Consider the following 22,582-nt stretch of genomic DNA (forward strand, 5'->3'; position numbering starts at 1 on the left):
AAATACCTTTACATTACTAGGCAGAAAAAATAAATAACAAGGAGCTAAGTTGCAGCTGCTGGAGCAATGTTACCTGATGCACGTGCAGCAGAAAACAGTGATAAATGCTGCGGAAGCAGTAAAACCGTCTGCCAACTCTGCACTGAAAGGCAGGCCCACAGAAACCTCTGGAGAGCAGCACGGCTCCAGCCTCAGCACCACACCTAGTACCAGGGCTGGGATGTCCAGCGGGGCCAAGGCGAGCACCCAGACCGCCCTAAGCCCACTGACCCCACACTGACCAGCCCAGTCCTGCGCTGCAGCACAGGGCACAGCAATCTAACACAGCTGGTGATGCCACACAACCTGATTGCTTCTTTCCTGTCAGGCAGGAGGGGCTGTTTGCAGTGCAGCATTTTACACGTCAGGATACCGAGGTTAGGAGAGGACATCAGGATTAGAGCCAGTGGCAAAGCAGGTGGGACTCCTGACTGCCCGCTCGGGGTGGAAAAGATTTGCAGTTACGATAGCAGGAGGCAGAGGAACAGGGAGGACACAGAGGAGCTGTGCTTCCTTGAGATCTTTGGGAGCAGGAGCGGACTAGTGCCCTTGCACAGTCTGATATCCTAGGCCTGGTCTAGCAAGTTCCCTGCTAGAAATACAGAGGCCCAAAGTACAGACTACCGTGTATTTGTAGATACAAATATTTGAGAAATAACGGCAGGAGCTTCGGCCAGGAGCTGTATGGCTGCTTCATTCTGACCGCCTGGAAGTTCTACACAGGTCTTAGGAAAAAGCGTTAATAAAACTCCAGAGATCACATTTTTAATCCTAGCCATACCCCCGACTCACTTGGACTTGGAGCATGGATCATTTGGTGTGAATATAGCACACTGACATCTCTGGATGGAGACATGAATGGATGGCCAGTGCACTGGCTAGACATAGGCTCCTTCCAGGTAAAGGAAGGTTTCTACCTGTTTGGGGTTTTTCCCGCAAAAAGATTCAAGAAGAACATACAAAATGCAATTAAAATGAAACAGCTACTCACCCAGTAACGGAGCCTTCCTCCAGTAGCCATCACGCACCTCCACATAATCATACCAGCAAAGGCGACTTTTAAACAGGTCCATTGATGTGAAGTTTAACATAATCTGAAAGGAGAGAGTACATGCTTCTCTTTGGGAAGGGAACTACTTTAAAAAGACCCTACAGGTTACGTGCGTCGCCTCTGTTACAGTGCTGCATAAGTGAGTATGCAGGAAAAGACAGCTGGGCAGTTGGTTGGACTTTTTAAATCAGCTTTCCACAAAAAAGTCTTTTCAAGGTATTTTAATGAAACCATGAAAGTACATGACAGCAGACAGCACTTTACTATCCATTCTGTAATTCACAGTCACTGCTCCTCAGTTACTAAAATGCTACTTAAGAAAAGCCTAATTTGGCTTTTTTAAAACTAAAACTTGAATCTTTGGTTTTGATTAATGTGAACACCAGAGAAACACATTGCCCAAAATACAGATGTTTGGGGTCTATACACTTATATAAATGATGCTTATAAGAAATAGCTAATTTTGCTGACAAGTTTCCACATTCTAACAATTAGACTCACACCATCACCGTGATGCAACTGTGTTCAGTGGCTTTACTGAACAGAGCTGAGGGTTAAAATTTTATCCCTTTGGTCTCCTTCCTCTGTAACAAGGATTACAGGCCTTGCTCTGAGCCTACAGAAGTCAGCGATGGGGTGTACTTGCGGCATTTTTGTCCTTGCAAGATTTGACCCATGTATTAATCTACATTTAAAGTCTGCCACAGAAATATCACTAGATTAAAATAGATATTCACCCCCAAAGCCCTGGCTGGATGTGCAGAGCACAGTCTGTAATGATGCTGCTTACTTTGTTCACACTTTTGCAGTTTTCTGACTTTGGACTGCCAAAGGAGATTCATCTGTTTCTATGCAGATGAATACTAGAAGCCCAGTATCTGTTCTAAGCTAATGCCTCAGTGCTGTGATGCTACTTTGTACCAATTGCTGCATTTTATTAAACAGGTAAGTTGAAGCATTTAATCTGAATTTTTTTTTTTTTTTTTTTTTTTAACATCAGTGGTTCAGCATTTAGATGCTGGGTCCTATCCAATACAACTCTTCTGAAGAGGCTGAGAGACAAAGGGAGAATTTATGGTAAGATTTATACTGCAAAACTCCCAGTGCAACAGTTTCAAAACCTGGACGGTTCTTGGCACCTTTGCCACGGGTGAAGCTCTCCCTGCAGCTAATGGCAGGTGCTCAGCACTGCAGAGGACTGGGCTTGCAGGTGATAGAACCGGGTCCCAGAGCAAGACGGCTGCTGCAAAACAAGCAAGCTCTGCCCTTCTTTGTTCAAGTCCGAGTCTTAAGTGCATCTCGAGGGTGGTCCTCAGCAAAGCCACTCTGCCGAGGAGCTCCCAAGCCAGGCTGCGCATTCTTGCAGCCTGATACAGCATGAAAGGCTTGAAGGGCTGGCGTTAGTGGATTAAAGAAAGATTTCATTTCCACAGGAAGATCAATAAAACAAAAGGAGCTGGGAAGAAAGTGGACAGGGCGGCTGATTGATGCGCAGTGGGGCTCGGCGTTTCAAGGCGGGGAGTGGGAGTCCCCTGACAGGGACATTATGCCTGCGTGACAGGGGCAGACCACTGATGTCACTCATGGCTCTTCGGCTCCCTTGGGGACCACAGCTTGCCGGCACATTTTATCTAACTCATCTGACTGGCACCTGGCTTTGAAAGGTGATTCCCCCAGCTCCTAGCTCAGCCAGAGCTAGCAGGTGGCAGGAGACTGTCCAGGCAGGGATTAGTCTCGAATAGAGAGGAAGGATCAGAGATTAACATGCAGCCCAGATCTGTGAGAGGGCTCTGCTCCAGCATTACCTCTTCTCTCCTTAGGACCATGTATTCCTGACTCCATTCCTGGGAGGATGGCGATGGTGCTCGGGAGCCTTTCCAGGCTCCATCCCTGCAATCCAGGCATGCAGAGATCTTTTGGCAGCTGCTAACACTGTTATCACTGTTATCCACATACAAGGGAAGTGCAGCGTACACCTTATGCTGGCGTGGCACCTACCTTCTCCCCTGGGGTCACCGAGATTCTCCAGACACAGTGGGAATAGGAAGGGTAGCCATTTGGAAAGCCAGGGGCTGAGAAGTTCCCTGTTGAGTCCTGCAAGGTCTCTCCGCAAGCTGTGAGAGAGGGGAAAAAAAACCCAGACCAGCAACAAGGAGTGACCCTCTGAAAGATATCAGGGTCTTCCAAAATGTTTGCACGTGGCTGCTGTGTGCAGGTTGGTGGCTTGTACTCTAAGGATGTTCATTCATGGTACTGGCTACATATCTGACCGCCTGAGACCTTGCCAAAGGGGTAATGTGAAATTTGTCAGGATTCCCAGGATAGAAGATTATCAGTGCAAAGACACAGGGGAAACAGCTTTTTAAGAGGCACCCTTCTTCCTTCATCTTCCTTCCACACGCTAGCACTTTCAGGTTTCAACCCTACTGAGGAAGATCTCATCCACTGATCAGATGCAAAATGTTAACCCGACCCCACAACCCCAAGACTGCTGCCAGCAAATCTGTTTTCCCTTCATTACAAGCTGCTGAACGAAGTTCTCCTTAGTTACCATTGTTAAGTGTCTTTTTTTCAGGTTAAAACGTCCTAACAAAAGCAGAGCAAGCCCCACTGCCCTCAGGCTTCGGCTGCCCAGCACCTACCCCGCTGTCACACTCTGCGGGACAAGACGTGAGCACTGCCGCTCACTCTGCTCTCCACCTTCCCGTTTTCGTGACCTGCTGCAGTTGATGAAATGTAGATCCCAGAGTGACTTCTGGGAAGCAAATAATATGCACACACATACGCTCCTTTAGGGAACCACAGCTTCCAACATCTGGGAAAGCCCCGACTACTGTAGTTCCTGCTCACTGAGCCAGGAGAACTGAGCTGGAATGAGGAGTGACCATCTACATCTGCAGAGCAGCTGACTGGCTAGGTGGGAGGATCACAAATATCAAAGCTCCCATTTCCTTCAGAGCGCTCACGAGACACATGCAAATACCCATCACAAGGAGCAGGGACCTTGGCTTGCCTGCTTTCCAGTTGTTTTTACAATTTCATAACACACTGATGTTATAAAGCTGCCCTTGACCTGCAACTTGGTTTCCTCAGTGACGGTAAGACAGCTTCCAAAAATCCCTCCTTAAGAAGCAGTGCTTTGAAAGATCCAACAAGGCCAAACATCTGGCTCCCTTTCTCATGGAAATGCCAGGGGATGTTCCTCTGCCTGATGCTATCACACACTCACTAATTTTTCAGCCATGATTACATTTAGATGGGCAGGTAGCAAGTTGGAGATTAAAAGAGACCGGTCTCATTCAAAAAGTTTAATATCTTCAAAAAAGGGGAAAGGCAGTCACCTATGCCAGAAATTCTTCATTTCACTGAAGAAGTTTGACCCACAGCCTGACAGGTCAGACTAGATGAACAATAGGGCAGGGACACAAAAAGGGATTTTGCTCAACCGAACAGCTCCTAGGGGTGCTCTGGAAGGTGGAGTCACCACTAGGAATAAGTCGCACATATTTCAAGGCACAGGTCAGCATGGGATCTGGCAAAGAGATTCCTGTCAGGAAAGTCAAAGGTATTTTGAACTACTAGAAAAAAGCAGTGAGCAAAAAAGGCAGGTAAATGCGCACATGGGCCCCAGAAGAATGAAGAAAATAAATGAAAGTTCAAAACCTCTGCATTGCTCCTTTCTTCGCAAGCAGTTTTGAGCCCTGAGAACTCCCCCTACCACTACACAGCTACAAAGGAGCATTGCACAGGAAGTTTTAGTTTCAATTCTGCAGAAATAGCTAATATCCTCCCACCTCTCTGGTAGGTGATGCTGTCTGTATTCTTCAGGTGGGCAGAGAGAGATGCTTGTAAAAGGTGATGACCTGCATGAACTGCAGAAGAAATCTGGACTTCTATTTGCAGAATAAATACACTTTCTTCCTTTCTACCTCTTGCAAAGATGCCTTGCCTAGTTATCTGTGTCAGAATCTGTTAGGATAATTCCAGCTCCCAGGATGCTCCTAGGACACTCAATCACGAAATACTTTCCCAGCAGATAAACATCTCAAAGAAGCTGAATCCCAGCTATATTTATTCTGAGGACAGCAAGCCATTCTTCAGCTGATCCTCTGCCATCACCTGGTCAATGCATGGTTTGGAGCGGCCACCACCTTGGGATGGCTCTAGGAATGCCAACATCTGACAAGGTGTCCCAATAAAGATGGGATTTCAATCCATAACTCACCAAGATACATAAATGTTCTTTTTCTCTGGTCAAAAATCCATTTAAACAGAACTGCCCCCCATTAAATGATAAAGAAAGCTCTAAATCACTGGGAACACATACTACATTACCATAATGACACAGGACAAAGAGAATTACCACCCTCGGCTAAACCACAGTGAAGGTTTCCAACAGCCCAGACTTAATTCTCCTGAGCGTAATTACACATTACCTGGCAAGACTGTGTAATTATGGAACAGGTACTAATGTATCTACTACCAAACACTACTCTGCTAAAACATCATGAGAGGAGACCTAGCTAACTATCCAAACCTTGCAGAGGAAACTCTCCAGGCACACTGGAAGAGGCTGGACTTCCAGAGCAGAGGACAGCGATTGCCTGCGTGTGTAGGGAGAAGCAGGGTAATAATGAACAATGCGTATTTTGTGTAGAGCACAATCTCTTGCAGAGCACACCGATACGCAATACAAATGTACTCCGCTTAGTAGCAAAGAAGCCAACAGGTCCAATAAGACTAGTGTTTGGTACTTTTGGGATCCAAGAAACTGAGCTGAGGTGGTTTTCACACATGGAGAAAAGGCTGTTGCACATGTAAGCTGCTAGAAAGAAACAGAGGCAAAAAGCAAAGTAGGAAAGGTGAATGCTTCAGAAGTCATCTGTAGATGAAGTAGTTCAGTAACAAGCACTTACTGTTCACCAGCTGGTTACTGGTACACTACATCTTTTTGAAGCTGAACAGAGAATTGGATGGGATGACATAATGCAGGACCATTCTCAATTTATAGTTTAACCATTCCTGCACAGTTAGCACAGCCACACAGGCCTGTTTCCTTTAGCACAGCACAAGACTGCAGGACGTGCTGTTTTAAAGTCGTTTGTAGTTACTATACTCATCAAATCCTCAACCATGCAGCCATATAAAACCTAGCATTTACTACTATGCAGCAGAATGCATCTTGACTTCCAGAAATTCCTTCAGCAAATTTCATCTGGTTTCACCTGGCTTGGCACTAACTTTAACCGCAGCAGGTATAAGCTTTGGGGAATTCAGAGGGATTTAAAACAGCAGGGTTTTAGAATGGAAAAGCTAAGACAGCTCTAATTGTAGCAGCCAGAAGGGCTCCAGTGTGATGAGTTGGAGAGCCCTGTTTCTTACAAGAGACAGAGCAGTCATTCTGGCTCATGCCAGTGCATGCTTGTAACCCATCCTCCACTATGCTAGCTCTTTTTTTGGGGAAATTTTCTCAGGCGGTCTCAGATGAAGACCTCTCCTTCTAAATGGGAAACCATCTGCCATTCAACTTCTGGGCTATGTTCTTGCATTTTACATAAAAATCCTCAGCTTGACTACTGAACAAAGTTGTCCTCAACCTAAAGTCTCATGCAGACCCTGCTTGAACATACAACTGAAGTCCTTTGGTTTTGAACTCCTGTGCTTTGCATTTTGCAGAGGAAGAGGACTTTTCAAGCTACAGATTCAAATGGCAGATGAAGATGTTAATGTCACTAAATATACTGCACCCCTTCTCTTCAAATGCAAACTGTGTGTAAATTTTGATTCAAAGAAAAAAAGAACCAAACCAAACCAATAGATATTTGAAGAAAATTTGTTTAGTAGGCTTAAAGCTCTAATCATTCTGCTGCCAAATATTTTCTGAACTGCAATAACCTCTGCTAAATCTGTGTGGAAAACCCCCTAAAAACTAGAAAAGTTCTACTTTGCAATTGGAAAACTTGAGACTCAGAAGGGTCCTCATTTTAAGAAAGTTGCTTTGCAGCTGTTAGTTTGACTTTAACCTCAGGCGAAAGTGGCTTTTCAGCTTGCCTCAAAAAATCTGAATCTGTAGTCGATGCTTCCAGCTATGGGAATGAAAAGCCTGCTTGAATTAAGTCTGACACAATCAAAAAACATGGTGCAAGATGTCCCTAATTTTTTTTTTTTTTTTTTTTTTGAGTATTCAAACAAATCAATCCCTAAACTAATCTGTGAGATAATTTTCCAAGAACTACATCCTGTTCAACCAAAAGCGAATTAGAGAAAATTATGACTGGTAAAAAGCAAAATAAAAAAAGTTAGAACTAGCACACCTAAGAAAGTTATATCACTCACTGTAAGCTAAGCAGTGATCTCCAAACATCACAGACCCTGAAGTACTGTTGATCCTCAGAATTTATTCTAGACCCTTATGAACGCATACTCTCTGACCCGTAGCTGGATACAGAGAAGAAGCAGATTTGCATACCAGCTATAGACCATTTTCCATGGCCTCAGGAATGGTTCACGGAGCAGTGCTAGCCAGCCACTCACTTAAGATGTGACTCTGTATACTGGTCACCTTTTCCCCTCTCTCTGTGATATGCTTATTCCAAGATGATTAGTCATTTATTATCGTATTAGGTTTATGATCAGTCAAAGCCACTCTCAATGGGATCAATATGCTGGCCAGACTAACGCATTTAGATATACTTCTGGGCCATGCTTGCAAAAGTCCTTTCTTTTCATTTTACAAATGTTACAGAGTCATTCTGCAGAATTAGGGCAACTCTCTCATTCTCCAGTATCTTCTCATGAATATTTCACTACCAGCAGAAATTCAACAGAGCTTGCTAAATTTTCTCCCTTCGAGCATCACACCTTCCATGCTATCTCCCTTCTCAGTCGCTGCAGTCCATGCCACAGGCACCAGACTGGGTGCCACCTTTGCTTCAAGTCTCTCTTTACATCCTCACATTCAACCCGTCCTTAAGTCTGGCAGATTTCTTCTCTGGCGTCCGGTTTTCTCTATTAACCTATTCAGCTAAAACTGTTGCATAAACTTTCACTGTCTAATATCTCCACTTTAAAAGGATCCTCCCAATGCTCTTTTTGCCAATCTTTTCAGACTCCAGATAAAGCAGGACTCAGACTATCGGTCTTCAATACATCACACATATGTAGACAGGTTCTCTATCAAAGGTCTTCCCAGTCTATCAACTCTTTTGCATCAGAGAGAGGGGTACAGCTGTACTCTGAACAGCCCAAAGCAACCAGCACTTGTTTCACAAATCGGCATCCTTGGGCTTTCTTCCATGTTGTTTCCCAAGCCTCAGTGCAACACACCATAATCACAGAGACACACTAAGGGTTTCCTTAGGCTTATCCCTGGAACAACACCTATATAAATAACTCAACAGAAGTTTGATGGTTTGTGTGCAGAGATCCCGGTCTACCAGATATCCCTCTGCCACTTCGCTAACTGCTAGTCCCCATTCTGTCCATGGTCTTGTACACTGATTTCATTTTCTATGAACAGAGCCTAGACCCTTAATTCTAGACAGTATATTTATATGAAACCAACAGCAAAATACAAGCCTCATCCTAGCCCCTCTCCCCAGCCTACTCTGGTAGCTCCTTTTACTACATTTCAGTACAGAACACTGGACAAACCAGAAGCCCTAAACCAAACAGGAACACTGGCAAAGTACTAATAGGAGACACGTGTTAGGCAAGTTCAATTCTCCCACATCTCCAGCTTGAAGCATTTGATGGTCCGCATTTCCTGAGTCTCTTTCATCAAAGGGATCGTTAAGGTGCTCTTGAACTCCAATGCCTTCCAGACAAACCGTGTGTCTACAGTAAAGCTGGAGCCATCTCCACAAGCCATATTTACCTGGGCATTTGTACAACTTCCTTGCCTGAGCGATGTCTCCCTGACTCAGGCGAATACGCTGACCAATAGTTGGCCGGACCCCGTTATCATCACGACGGGGAAGGATGGTGTCGAGGAAAACCCCTCTAAAGGGAAGAACAGAGAGACAAAGAGCAGTGAAGTAGGGAAAGTGACACGATGCACAGAAAGTCATCCTGGCAGGCCTCCCACACCATCCCCTTGACCATACATCCCATGCTAACAAGCAAGAGTAATGCAGATTGTGATAACTGCGTGTCTTGAGGTAGACTTCTCGCTATAGCAGATAGCTTCCAAATGTACAGGCAAGTCTGCCAAGCCACTAAATTCCCCTTTTGATGTATCAAGATCGCCGCTGCCTCTGTTTGAGTATAGACACATTGCTTGCCATAAATCAGAAAAGGCAATGAAATATTCTTGCAGAAGGTTCACTGAGCATCTGGCTCCACAGGAGCACAGATTGGACACTTAAGCCAAAGGAGCAGAGGGAAGGGGAGTTTGTTCAGTAGCAGATGGGGTTGGGCTGGCAGTGACTGCAGTTGTCACAGACAAGAGAAAAAGATCAAGTGCTCTACCTTTGCTCTGTATGAGTTTCCAAGCTAAAAACTCCATTTGTCTCTGCCTGTTTTTCCTCGCTGCTATTTCTTCCATGTGGTACTTCATACTCAGGAGCTTCCTACTGCACTTTTGATCTCAATCCAGAAAAGGATTTACATTCACTTACATCAAAATGCAAAGTCTGCGTATCCAAGCAAGAGCTTGCACGCAAGAGAGACCCCAAGGCAGCATTAGGACTGCAGGGCTAAAGAGGGACGGAAGAATCAGAAACCTGAACTCCAGGTTGGTAAAGTCCAAGCTCTCGCAGCCAGGCTCTCCAGTCCACAGAAACCATTTCACTGCACCCCTGAATGTCTAACAGGCTTGGAGGTGCCAAGGCTAACAGTGAGCCTGAAACTTCAGTGCCAGTTCTGGGAGGCAGACTTCTCTTTCTGAAGGACAGGATACAACTGTCCGTAGAATCCAATGGGAAATCAGAGCAGAAGCAATAATTTTAATGCTGCCTAGTCCTGATACAAGAGTCTTCAAGTATGGGTTAAGCTCTAAGTACACAAGTAATTCTGTTCCTTGGGCTGCTCAGCTGCATAAGAGCCTTGGGAAGGAGTTTGAGAGGGGTTTTTTGTACTGGTTTAATTTTAAGTAAATATTGCAAGCAGAGTATTTGGATTGCAGCTGTCCAGAGCTGCAGCCAATATTCTTGAACAGAAAATATCATTTTATTAAACTTATTTTGTGGGGGAAAATTCTTTTGTAAATATTCAAACTGAAGGAAGAAATAGAGGGGAAGTAATTTAATCTGTTTTAAAAATTAGAATCAACTCTTGCATGGGGGATGTTGGGTTTTTTCAGTGGTAGGAAAATTCCTGATCAGCACTAAAATCAGTGCTTACAAGCTCTGAGGTGAACCCATCAAATTTTGATTGACAAATTCAGGCTGGCATTCTGCATGCCAGCTGTATGCCTCGGGCTGAATTTATTTAAGTTTATGTATCGAAAATAAATCCTCCAATTCCAGAAACACCACAAACAGAGAAACAGGTCGGTTTGCTCACAGTAAGTTTTCAAGCCTCCTCAGGAGTTCACAGAAGAACCCTGCATTTGGCAGGGACATACTTCTGTGGCCAGTGAAACGCTTTCTGCAGATCTCCAGGCTCAACCAGGGAAAAATGAAGACGTTTAATAGAGAAAGCACCACTCGCACACTCAAGCTTTTGATTCTTTTTCCCATTCCAGCCCTCACGACTGCGTACTTGCGGCCCCCAGCCTCCTGCACATAACATACACCTAGGGTACTTCTCACACAATGCAAACAACCCACAGCTTCAGATTACCTGGTGATCCCTCATTACCTGTCAAACACATCTTCTTCCAGAAGGCTGTAGCCTACGTTGGCCAGTAAGATTTCTGGTTTTGCCTTTTCCACCAACTGAATTTTGTGCTTCCTTCAAGTGCATTGCTGAACATGACTCCAAATTAGGAGGCAGTAAGTATAGTTCATCTCATTTTACAATCAAAGGAACTGAGACTAGAGGAGAGTCTTTCTGGCCTAAACCACGCAGCTCCCAGCAGCCCCATGCTGTCCACCCAAACCCCATCTGCTTAACAACACTTTAAGATGTTAAGTTGCATGTTTGGTGAGCATCTCTAAAAGCACCGATATTTTGTCTCACAAATTAATAAACACCAAGCAGACATCATCAAACAGAGCAGCTCAGGCACTCTAACACCTGAACCGTTCCTGAATGAGATACCGAACCTCTCCTCCCAGAGGTAGGAAAAGAACCCAGGAATCCTGGATGCCCCCTTCTCCTGCCATCCCGGCACAGGCAGAGCATGCAATAGCTGCCCAATGCAGTGGTAAATCAAGCACAACAACCCGCCATTGCTACTAGCTAAGAACGACAGAGTTTAAGCAGAGATGCTCTCAAGAGTCATTAGCACCCGCTTAGTACCCTGAATATGTAGTGTTACATAAACATTATGCAATTATCGACTGATCTTGAGAAACGCTGAATATTCACCATCCCATCTGAGGGCAATAGACACAGGTGCTTTAAACACCACTCAAGAAAGCAGATGCTGAAGGCAGGTTAAGCGCTCAGCTGCAGGTGCTACATTCGTCCCAACTCTGTATTTATATCCCCAACTGCAGAGGAGAGACAACGTAACCCTACTTCACACAGTAAAACCTGTGGAAGATGTAAGTGCCATGTGTATACATCTTGTGCAGGATTGGGATGGTGTGCTGCCAATACATCAAGAAGATGGCCCTTGATATGCAGGCAGTGCTAACTGCATCCTGATTCAAACGGGAGCTTTGCAGAGGTCATGTTTTGTAACTCCAGGCTGTGCTGCCTTGTCTACTGGCAAGAGGCTTAGTGACTTAAGGTAACCCACTATTTGCTTAGGGCTCCGTGGACGTTTAAACTTTCTTATCGCTAAGCTGCCATCTATGAGTCTTGACAGCAGTAAAAGAAATTGTTTAATGAGCCAGCAATATCCAATTTAATTTGCTGCCATATCTGTAAGGAATGCACCAGGATATAAAAGCCTGCAGCCATACTCTGTAAAATGGGCAACTTTTTGACATAGACAACAGGAGTTCCCATGGTAAAAAACTTGTTACTGCTGTCATTACAGCCTCTTGTGCCGTAGACCTATTCCTATTAGTCATAGACGCAAACGAGAAACATATTTTGCTGTGAAGTGAAAACAAGCAGTGACTCCTGCAGCAATTTTCAAAGGCACCACTGGAAACAATTTCCACTGCTAGGACTCATTGTGTCTCAGAAAAACTGTCCCTTTCTGTTCTAGGTACAAAGTTTAGAATAAAAAGGGCCTAGGATCTGCAGCAGCATTTGACCATGGCAGACACCATATGATTTGCTATCATCAATTTTCACAGGAGTCACAAACAACAAGGTTGTGCTAAATGCCACGTAAGAATTGCTTCAAGACAATGAGTCACAGACAAGGCGCTGTGTCCTTCACCTCCTCCTCACTCACATGCCCCATCTCCACTGGTAGGGTGCTCAGACCATCTTTTTCCTATGTGGACTTTCTGGTGTATGCTAATGTATTAACACACCCACTACAGCTCTTCCCTTAGCAGCATCACGCAGGGGCTATCTCCCATTCCTAGCCACTGATCTTAATGAAACTTGCTGGAACTCAGTATCTTCATGGGCTCCATGCTTTTATCAGTTTTGGTTGCAATTGGCCAGCACCCACAAACCTCAGTAAGGTGGGAAGGAGACATGCATCCACTCACAGATCTCTACTGATTGGTCAAAGTAGCATCATTCCCTTACGGTAGCAGATGTCAAGACAGGTCTTGGTAAAGTAAAAGCCTGTTCCCAGCCCTACCTATTTACAGTGAGAGCACAATCAGCCCACAGAGGCACTTAGTGCTCAGTTCAATTACTGCACAAAGACTGCTGCTGGGGTGAGGGGGGGTCACAGAGACAAAGGGCTTAAAGAAAACAGACTTAAAAATCCTATTAAGCACCAATTTAATTTTAGAAGGACTCTTGCCATTTTTATCCCTTTTTGGCCCAGCAGAGTTCTGAAGGACCCTGGTTTTCAAGAGACACAGACTCAAAGGCATCCACAGTCTAAACGGCGGTAATAACTTAATCCTGCTTTTGTGCGAGACAATTCTAACCATTTAGAGTCTAGCAAATGCTGGAAGGGTCCAGCAGATGCCTCAAGGGAAGAAAAATTGTTTGGTTTGGGTATCTGATCTAAAGAAATCTCTGAAGGCTCCAAAGCACCCTTGCCCAGCCACCATCTCCTCCTGCCAGAAAAAGCAGCATTTCAGCACGTTTGGTAATTTTCCCTGACTGACATGAAGTTTCAGAAACAAAAGCACAAAACAATAGGCTTGGCGATTCCATACAACTGGGGAGTAAGAAAATTAAAAAAGCCCTAAAGACATTTAAATTTTGCAACAAAAAGTTCTCAAGAGTGTGAATATTTGCGTTCTGCCTCCCATCCCCTTTACTCATGGTAGGTAGTGAAGGAAAGCTCTTGGGAAGTAGCAGTAGCAGGATTTATGGAAAAAAAACCCCTTCAAATAATGCGGCAAAATGGAGCTGGTCATCCAGTAGCTCTCATTCCAAATCCAGGACGTAAATAACTATGCTCATTTCACCTCTCTATCCAGTAGAGCTGTCTGGGGGGATGCGATGGGAGTCAAGGGCAAACAGTCCACGCAGAAATGGGCCAGTTAGTTGGGACAGGAACAGGACTGAAAACTTCTCCATGAAGAACCCAGTCACATAGAATCACAGAGCTGCAGAGGCCATGATCTAAAGCACATGCATAAATGGTTAAAAAAATAGCCAAGCAATTAAAGATCATGATCTAGAGCTTAAATTGTCCCTTGGCAAAGTTGTTAGGAGTTTGAAAGGCAATACTTTGACCCCAAAGCATGAGCTGGACAACCAAGAGATTCAAAAGTGGTTTTAGCATTATCCTCTTGAAGGTGGGCAGATACGTACACACATATATATATATGCTGGCCGGGAAGGTTGCAAAACATGCTTTGGAAGGTCTCTGAGATTATCAGCACTGGGTGAATACAGTGAGGAGGGGAAAACAGGAGTCCACCATACTTCTCTTCACCCACCTGGCTTTTTCAAATATTTTCCAAGCTTTACAATGCAGCAGAGCTCACTGCAACTGCTACATATCTCTGCAACAGATGACAGGTCTCCTTCTAGGCTCTGTGTATCCCACAGAGCTAATCACAATTACTGAAAAGAGTCCTAAAGACATGTACCCTTGGATTATCACCTGGAGAATGTGTTCCTAGCATAGTGCATGATGCTGTCGAAGTCATAGGTCTCTCCCAGCGAGTTCACTTCCCCTGCTTCCATCTTTAAAAAGTTGTACTCCTGACCTGTGATGCCAAACACAAAGGGAAAAAAACAAATCACTTTAAAAAAAATAATAAATCCTTCCACCTCTGGGCGCCTAGAATGGAAGGGATATACTCTTACATTCCAACAATTTCAGGTGGACATCCAAAATCTCTATTCACCCAACTATCTTGGCCCTTATTCTAGGCAAGGACTAGTCCATCCCAACTCACAGACCACTTGGGTTTTCCACAAGTCCAGCAAGAAAGGTTTCCACCCACCCAAAAGCCAGGTGGAATAACCTGAAGTGCGATTTTACCTTGCTGTATGTTCTCTCTGATGATCGTGACATGCTGGTCCCTGTCAGGCCGTGTGTGTTCATGCCAGAAACCCACCACATGACCCAGCTCATGAGCCACAATACCAAACTTGTCACAGTTCTTCCCAATGGATATAGCCTGAGGGCCACCTCCTCGGCGACCCACATATGAGCAGCATCTGGAAAAGAAAACCCACAAACCCATGCAGCACATCAATGAATTGGGGAAGTCTGAGACACAGCAACAGGAGATGACATCTGGTAGGGTCCAGGACAGGCCAGCAGCTGCATACACTATACGTACTTATGCGTGTGTGTATGTATGTATAAAGAAAACACGTAAGTGCATATCTATAAAAACGCATATATATACTTAAGTATTATGCCAGGAAAAAGAATGCAGAAAGGCTTAGCACCTTCTTCTGAGCAAATACTAAATTATCCTGGCAAACCGTAGAGGGAGTAAGGATGGACCTCTGTGACAGACTCCCCAATGTAGCCATTGGTTTATTCTGACCAGAGCTAGACTTACAAAGCCATCTGTCAATGAAAGGGGTGTTTGCAACACAGATAGCTGCAGGGAATGTGCATATCACTTACCCGCACGTTCTGTATGTGAACACAATGAAACTCTCTTCATCAGTTCTCTCCACAAATGTCACACAAGTGTGCTTCTCCCAGTGCCTCATCGCTTGCTTAAAGATAGCTCTTTGGGTTCCTGAAAAAGAAATCCAAGAAAGCAAGCAGTGAAGGCCTGGCTTTCAGGAAAATCCCTAATGGACTTCATCTGGATAGGGAAACACTCCATCTTTCCAACAGTCAAGCCTATACTTGTAGACACCTCTAAGAATCTGGGACCCACTTCCTACTATAGCACTAAGTTACTGTGTCATACTTTTCTCTCCTTCTGTTTGATGAGCTAATTGCTCTAATTAAACAGGTAGCAAACTTGGTTAAGCACATCATATGAGAAATGTCACCTCAGTAGATAGAGGTCATTTTGGCAGAGCTGCTGGGTGTTCTGATCTGTGCACCGGCTGCTCGGTGCCAACTTTGCTCTCATGCTGCAACGTAACATGACCACACACAGCTTTCAAGACCCAGGAATCTTGTAAGTGCTACAGATGTTCCTCAAAACTACAGCAAAACTGTCACCAGGTATTTAAAATTAGAAGCAAAATCTATATAAGAGCTAGAGGCAGTCTCAGTGCAGTGTAAGAAGGTATAGAGATACACTGCTGCTCTGTGCTTGAACTGAGGGACAGCTCAGGACTTGCACAGAGAGACACCTGAGCAATGTGCCTGTTGCACACTAGCAAGAAGACAGGCCACGGGACCTTCCCTCCCCAGGGAGCGGGCTGCCTCCAGCAGTCACTCGGCAGCATCCAAAACAGTCATACAAATGGCTGGGAAGTGTTGCCCCAGAGCAGTACATGGCCAGGAGGCCTCCCTACACCGCCTTTCCAGCATAGTCTCTGCATATAGAGCTGCAGAGCAAGTTGCCACTCTCAAGAGGGACTAGAGAGGGGGGAAAGGCCAGAAGTACATCAGAAAGGCACAAGGAATACAGACAGGAGCTCCAGGGTGGGATTAAGCTGAGGCAAAACACCAAGCTGAATGCAAGAGAGAACTGTGCTATGGTGAGAGCTGCTTCTTACACAGTCACCCAAATGGAAGGATGGTGTTACCTACTATGGACTGGTTAGGGCAGCGGGACACACGTAACAGAGAAGACTTTCTCATCAGATCCTGAGGGATGGGGATGGCTGTTCTCTGACAAATGTAGGGGGGGACAGTTGTGGCTAGCAGCCTACTCAATATCCTGCCAGGTTGCACAAGCCCCTCCTTTTCTAGGGGGTGAACAGACCCTTCCACTGGGGCTTCACAGACTCCTGGCAGCAGTATGGGTGCCAGTATGAGACAGGGTCTGAGTGAACATATTAAAGAGGTCTCAACAATCACCCAAAACTGGTAGGAGGGGCAGGACTGGCAAGGCAAACCCACACTGTACAGGAGTGGTTCCCAAACTGCCCTTTTCTGCTGGGACAAAGTACATCACAGGAGCTCAAGGGAGTAAGTTCTGCTGGATCTAAGGGGGAGATGGTGGAGGCAGCCTGGAGGAGACAGGAAGGAGCTGGCTCCAGTGAGGCATAGAGCATTTGTCATCCATGAGTCAAGGAAACCAATCCTATGGGGAACCACTGAGCTACAGAGAGGTGGCACCAGAGCCAGTTGTCTGTCTGCTTCCTATGAGAGACTTGCAAGAGATCTGCTGCACCCCAAGAGACATCTTAGTTTGGACAGTGCCCCAGAGATGCTATAAAGATCCTAAAAAGGATACTCTAGAGTGAGCTCCTCATCCACCATGGGACCCAGCTCACTGTTCCTCTCCCTCACACAGCTAGAGGAGACCCTGAAGTTTGGTGCCCAGAAAACAGCAGATCAGGAAGAAAAGTGCACAGGGAAAGTCCTCTGAGTGAGGATTCAGAAAGCAACCCACTGTACTTCTGCTTCTGCTCTTCCAAGCAGAGAGGATCCCTGTCTGGAAACACAGGGTATAAGTGCAGCTCACAAGTGCTGGCCCATGAAGCAATCAAGAAAGTGACCAAGTCACCCAATTATTCCTTGGACTCCAAAAGAAGAACCATCTCACTGCACATTTCAGTCTCAGGCTTCCACAGTGCACAATTCCTTGTGCAACCACATGCCCACCCTGCCTCAGGAGAGAGGCTCCCAAGGACCCAAGTCATTTGTGGGAAAACTCTGCTCCCGAGATCTCCCACACATTTTGAGACACTCACCCCTGAGCAAACAGGGAGCAACATTTTCACTACTGACCAGTGAAATTTCCTCCGATCACATAGGGGATGACCCCCCCTGGCCAGATCCTCTCAGCCCTGGATGTGGTTGCCCTGCGCACTCTGGGAGAGGAGTGTGTATCCATCCCAGACTCATCTTTATATTCCTTCCTCTTCAGCCTCCTTGCAAGCGTTGTGTTCTGCCTGCCGTCTGCAAGACAGAGTGGCAACACTGTTTAAATCCTCTTTAGTTCCACGTGCAGCCCTCAGGTAATACCCTGGAGCTTCAGAAAAAGAAAATCAGAAAAAGCAAGATGTTAATCCATAGTCATAGCCAGATTTGCCAGTGATTTGTTTGGAACTTAGAGACAGTTAATCTGTAGCAACCTGGCCCTTCTTGCCTTGGAGCCTCCCTATGCACTATGCCAAACCTATTATCCCAGAAAAGTATACAGGGAGACCCCCCATCTCTAGCCACCCACTGTCTTCAACAGCAACTTCATAGATGGGGACACAGTACTTAAACAAGGGGAATGGGAGGAAGGGGGTCAAACAAGCCCACATGCCACTGCATATTCTCAACCTGCCCTGCTCATCCAGATCTGCAAAGAAAGGGTTGTTCTGGCAGGGCTAGCATCGCAACGGCAACAACTACTCATTCAAGTTGGCCTTGGAAGAAGAGGACAGGCTCCTTAGACTGAAACCTATACTCAAGGCTGAAAAATATTACATGAAAGTGTTTGTTTTCACATGCTAAGTCTTGGGTCGTTTGAAAACATATGCAGATTGGATAGTCTCTGCTGAAGGAGGGATGCTCTGGGTGGAAAAGCTGAGGCATTCTATACTTAGCACAAACGTCCATCCATGCTGAATCTCTTAATTTTAATGAAAAAGAACAAAAATACCAAAGGAAAAACAGAACATGTGTCTCATTTCTTGCTAAAAAGACAGAGGAGCCCTGGCTGTGTGGTGCTCAGTGCGGGCCATAAAACCTGCCTGAGGATTCACTCAGGCTTCTAAGGCAGACCCTGTACCCTGCCCTGCATCTGTGCTGCTGCAGCTCTGCTCAGACACTGGTTATGCCTACACAAGTTGCACTTTTAACGTGGCGTGGGTCTGATCCAGCAGAAAACATCCTCCATGCAGAGCTTCCTGGCTGTTCACCCCCTATTTACTATGCCATGGGTGACCCAAATTCTCAAAGCAGTCATAGTCCAGCTGGGCTTTACTAGCATGTGTAAGGACTGCATAGACACCGTTTCTTAGATAAACTGCCTGTATCGCACAGCCAACCCATCAGCTGGACTTGGGCAAAGGAATAATAGAGTACAGGGGTTGCTACACCTGCAGAGAGTGCTGGCCTAAAAGGTCACACCAAGGGGAACTCCCTTCTCACCTTGAGAGGCAGCACTGCTGGCTCCTCAGTGCTGGTGGACCTCTCTGAAGCTCCAAGACGAGAAATCTAAGCTCCAGTTGTGGTCTTGTGATTCGTATGGAAACCAGCAAGACCAGCTACAGCTCTGCTTCCCAAGTCAGGGACATGGGCTGCCACTGATGAAAAAGCACAAGGTGCACTGAGACCTTTCCCCAGTGACTAGAGGGGCTGCCGAGAGCCTCTTCGCCCATTCACCCCTCCAGCGGAAGCACGGGTAAGCAAACCACTACTGTCAAGGCTGAGGGGATCAAAACAATGGGAAGGAAATTAAGGCAGTGCAGGGGGATGGAAAGAATGAACTTCAAACCCTCCCTCCTGCTTCACCAGGTCCAGCCCTTCCCGCTGGAGGCCTTGCTCTGAGCTGCAGGACAAAGCCGGGAATTTGCCTTTTGTTCCTCTTCCTCCTGAGCACCTGCCCGCCATGCTGGTTGCACCCGGCATTTCAAAAGCTGCCCCATCCCCAACCCAGCTGCTGGACCCTGCAAGGCAGATGCTCTGAGGCTGGGGGTTCCCCCGGTGAAATAAGTCACCCTCCCCTTCCTTGCATACACCTATCCCACAGAGGTACTGCTGGGGCATTACAAGGGCCACAGCTGGAAGAAGGGAGAGGGTCTCCAGACACAAGTAATCTTCTGGATACCTGTCTCCTAGTCAAAAACTGCTCCTGGGGCTGCCCCAAATCTCTGTGGATGTGCACACAGACAGTTTCTGCCAGCAAAGCCAAGTGAGTAGTCATCTGCCCCACACTCTCCTGCACCTGGTGTGGTGGGAGCTCTGCACAGAGGACCCTGGGTCCACACTTCTGTGTCACCAACACTTCCATTCCTCACCAGCAACACACCTTCTCGGGCAAATTCTCCTTACCAGTCCTGCAACAGCTCTTGACTGCTCCTAATTCCTGCTAAAGTTTTCTGCCTTTAACAACTTAAATTTGCAGTGGGTCCTTCAAGAGGCCTGGCATTCCCTCCTAGCAGGGACTTGGGGAAAAAGCATGCAGCAGGTAACGTATCACCAGGAGACAGCAGAAATCTGTACAGCATGCTTACAGCCACTGCCAAGTTGCATGTATGGAGGGGGTTTTTTCAGTGAAAGATAAAGCCATGCAGCCTTTCTAATGCTAAGTCTAACTGGACTTAACCTCTCTTACTGACTTGTACTAAGCTAAGTACTTGTGCTAAGCCTGGGACAACCGAGATCCTTTCTAAAATCCCCCCCTCCCTCCATGAAGAACAACACTCAGAGGTTTCTGCACAGCAGCCGTGGGTGGGAGACTCCTTACACTGCCCAGAGCCCAGGCAGCACTCTGCATCTGCAATGTACCATGGAACAGTCCCTTCTGCTCTCTGAAACGCACTCAGATGTCTCCCAGTCTCATCTGGCCAGCAGTGACAGCCCAGCTTTATGCCAACAGCAGCACCAGCCCATCTCCAAGTGGAAACAGGCAGAGAGAAGCACCAACATAGCTTTGCAAGCAGAAGCACCTTCCTCAAGTGCTCTTGCTCACTGCACCACTGCCTCAGGCCTGCCAGCAGCTCAGGGGACATAAGCAGGTCCGATAAGGGAATACAGCACTGAGCTATGAACACAGCAGCCATGGGTGCGAACGTCCCTGCCCTGGACTGACCTACTGCATGGTTTCTCTGCCTCAGTGCCTCTGTCTACACATGGGAAACAACAGTCCCTCCTGCACACAGTGGGCTGCAAACAGCTTGTACAGAGCAGGGCACGTAAGGGGGAGAAGCCAACTACAAAACTTGGCCTGGGTGATAGCCTTGTTTCAGGGGAACAGAAACTTAAACTGGTTTAGCTGAAACATCCCCACAGCAAGGAGCAGCCAGCTAGCATTACGCTCTCTGCCTTGAAGTAAAAATGGTTTTGCTGTCCTGGTGACAGTCATGGCTACCTGTATGTACTAGGTCTGGCTGGGATGGAGTTAACTTTCCTTACAGCAGCCCATAAGGTACTGTGTTTTGGATTTGTCACTAAAACAGTGTTGACAACACACCAATGCTCAGGCTATTGCTGAACAGTGCTTGCACAGTGTCAAAGCTTTCTTATTCTTACTCTGCTGATCCTTCTCCACTCCCCAGGCAAGTAGAGATGGGATAGGCAAGAAGCTGGGAGAGGATGCAGCTGGGACAGCTGACCCAAATTGACCAAATAGATACCCCATACCATATGTCATCATGCTCAGCAATAAAAACTCTGTGGCTTTGTCTTCCAAGGTAGCCATTGCTCAGAAACTGGCTGGGCTTCACTCTGCTTGTGCATGGGGGTGAGAAATTGCCTTTATATCACTTGGTTTTGGGGTTTTTTTTCTCCCCTCTTTCCTTCACTTATTAAACTGCCTTTATCTCAACCAATGAGTTTTCTCACTTTTGCTCTTCCTGCTCTCTCACCTGTCCTGCTGGAGGAGGGGGATAGTGACTGAACACCTGTGTGGGTGCTTGGCTGCTGGCTGGGGTCAACCCACCACACTCTACAAGGCAAACCCACCCTTGCAGAGAATCTACCAAGAGCAACAAATGCAGGCGCCTGGGCAGGGCTGGTGTCCTAGGTATGGAGGCACACACATGTACATGGGGCAAAATGTGGTTTTACAGGGGATAAAAAAAGTAAATAAAAGATACCCAAAGGTCTGGGTGGGGTACCACATTACCCTTTTTAACTGCTTTGTTACTACGATCGGCTGAAGTGGCATTCTCACTTGACACAAGAGACTCTTCTCCCAGGCCTCCTGCAAAGGAAAAAGAGCAGAGACACATTTCCTGGTGAGTAGGCTGGCAGAGCTCTGACATAGGAAGGACAGTAGCTGTCAGTGATGCCATTTGTGGGTCTGCAGCCACCAAAACTGCCTGCTTTCCCTGTACAGGGAGCAGGGACTAAGAGCCTGATAAAGCTGGGCTCTTTTCCTGGATTTGTTCCTAGCCTACAGTGACACCTTGCAACTCATCACCATCCTGTGCCTTAGTTTCCCCATATACTGAGTACACAGAAAGTCTCTTCTAGGGAAGGCTAATTCCATGGAGATTTACTGAGAATAGGAGTGATACAAGGAGAATGGTAGCAATAGTAAGTACCACTGTTAAATCTCAAATTAAAATAGGTACACTGTCAAGGCAAAGCACAATCTACGTTCAGATCAATACACTCTTACCAACTCTTATACATTTGGCCTGAATTCAGCTTAATCTGAAAACTCCTCTGTGATGCTAATACCCACTGGCTACCACAGCAGGAAGATCTGTGATGTTAGCTCCTGGGTATTTCTTGTGCTTCATCAAGCACCAGCTACTCGTCCCTTTTGGAACAGCACTGCCAGGCACACGGGCGTCCCCAGTTTGTCCATGGATGTGGCTCCCTCCAGCTCAGTCACCAGAACAAAACTGGTTGGTCCCACTCTGAGTGCCTCCCTGCCTGGCTCTCCTATTTCCTCCATGGAAAACCAACTCATGATGTTCCTGTGATGCACAAGACACCAAGATGCTGGGGGAGGGATTTGACTGCTTGATGTCACAGCTATTGGGCACAGAAACCACAGGAGTTCCAAGGCATCTTTGCACCAGCACTATGCCTAACCCTCTCCTTTCCTCCAGACAGCACTGCTGCTTCCTCTCCCCACCAGT

The 22,582-nt window shown here is 46.3% G+C and overlaps 1 protein-coding gene across 1 annotated transcript in view; it reads right to left on the reverse strand.

The window, feature by feature from the left end:
* TLL2 (tolloid like 2) overlaps window positions 1-22,582 on the reverse strand; it is a 96,532-nt gene that overhangs the window by 20,049 nt on the left and 53,901 nt on the right. Inside the window, exons 3-10 of the mRNA XM_059820946.1 lie at window positions 21,616-21,693; window positions 17,562-17,732; window positions 15,324-15,441; window positions 14,724-14,902; window positions 14,340-14,445; window positions 8,967-9,091; window positions 3,089-3,204; window positions 1,031-1,133 (exon numbers count right to left, since the gene is read on the reverse strand). Of these exons, the coding sequence (XP_059676929.1) occupies window positions 1,031-1,133; window positions 3,089-3,204; window positions 8,967-9,091; window positions 14,340-14,445; window positions 14,724-14,902; window positions 15,324-15,441; window positions 17,562-17,732; window positions 21,616-21,693 (996 nt within the window). The remainder of the gene's footprint in view (window positions 1-1,030; window positions 1,134-3,088; window positions 3,205-8,966; window positions 9,092-14,339; window positions 14,446-14,723; window positions 14,903-15,323; window positions 15,442-17,561; window positions 17,733-21,615; window positions 21,694-22,582) is intronic.

The sequence above is a fragment of the Gavia stellata genome, chromosome 9 (assembly GCF_030936135.1).
Source record: "Gavia stellata isolate bGavSte3 chromosome 9, bGavSte3.hap2, whole genome shotgun sequence".
Lineage (NCBI taxonomy): Eukaryota > Metazoa > Chordata > Aves > Gaviiformes > Gaviidae > Gavia > Gavia stellata.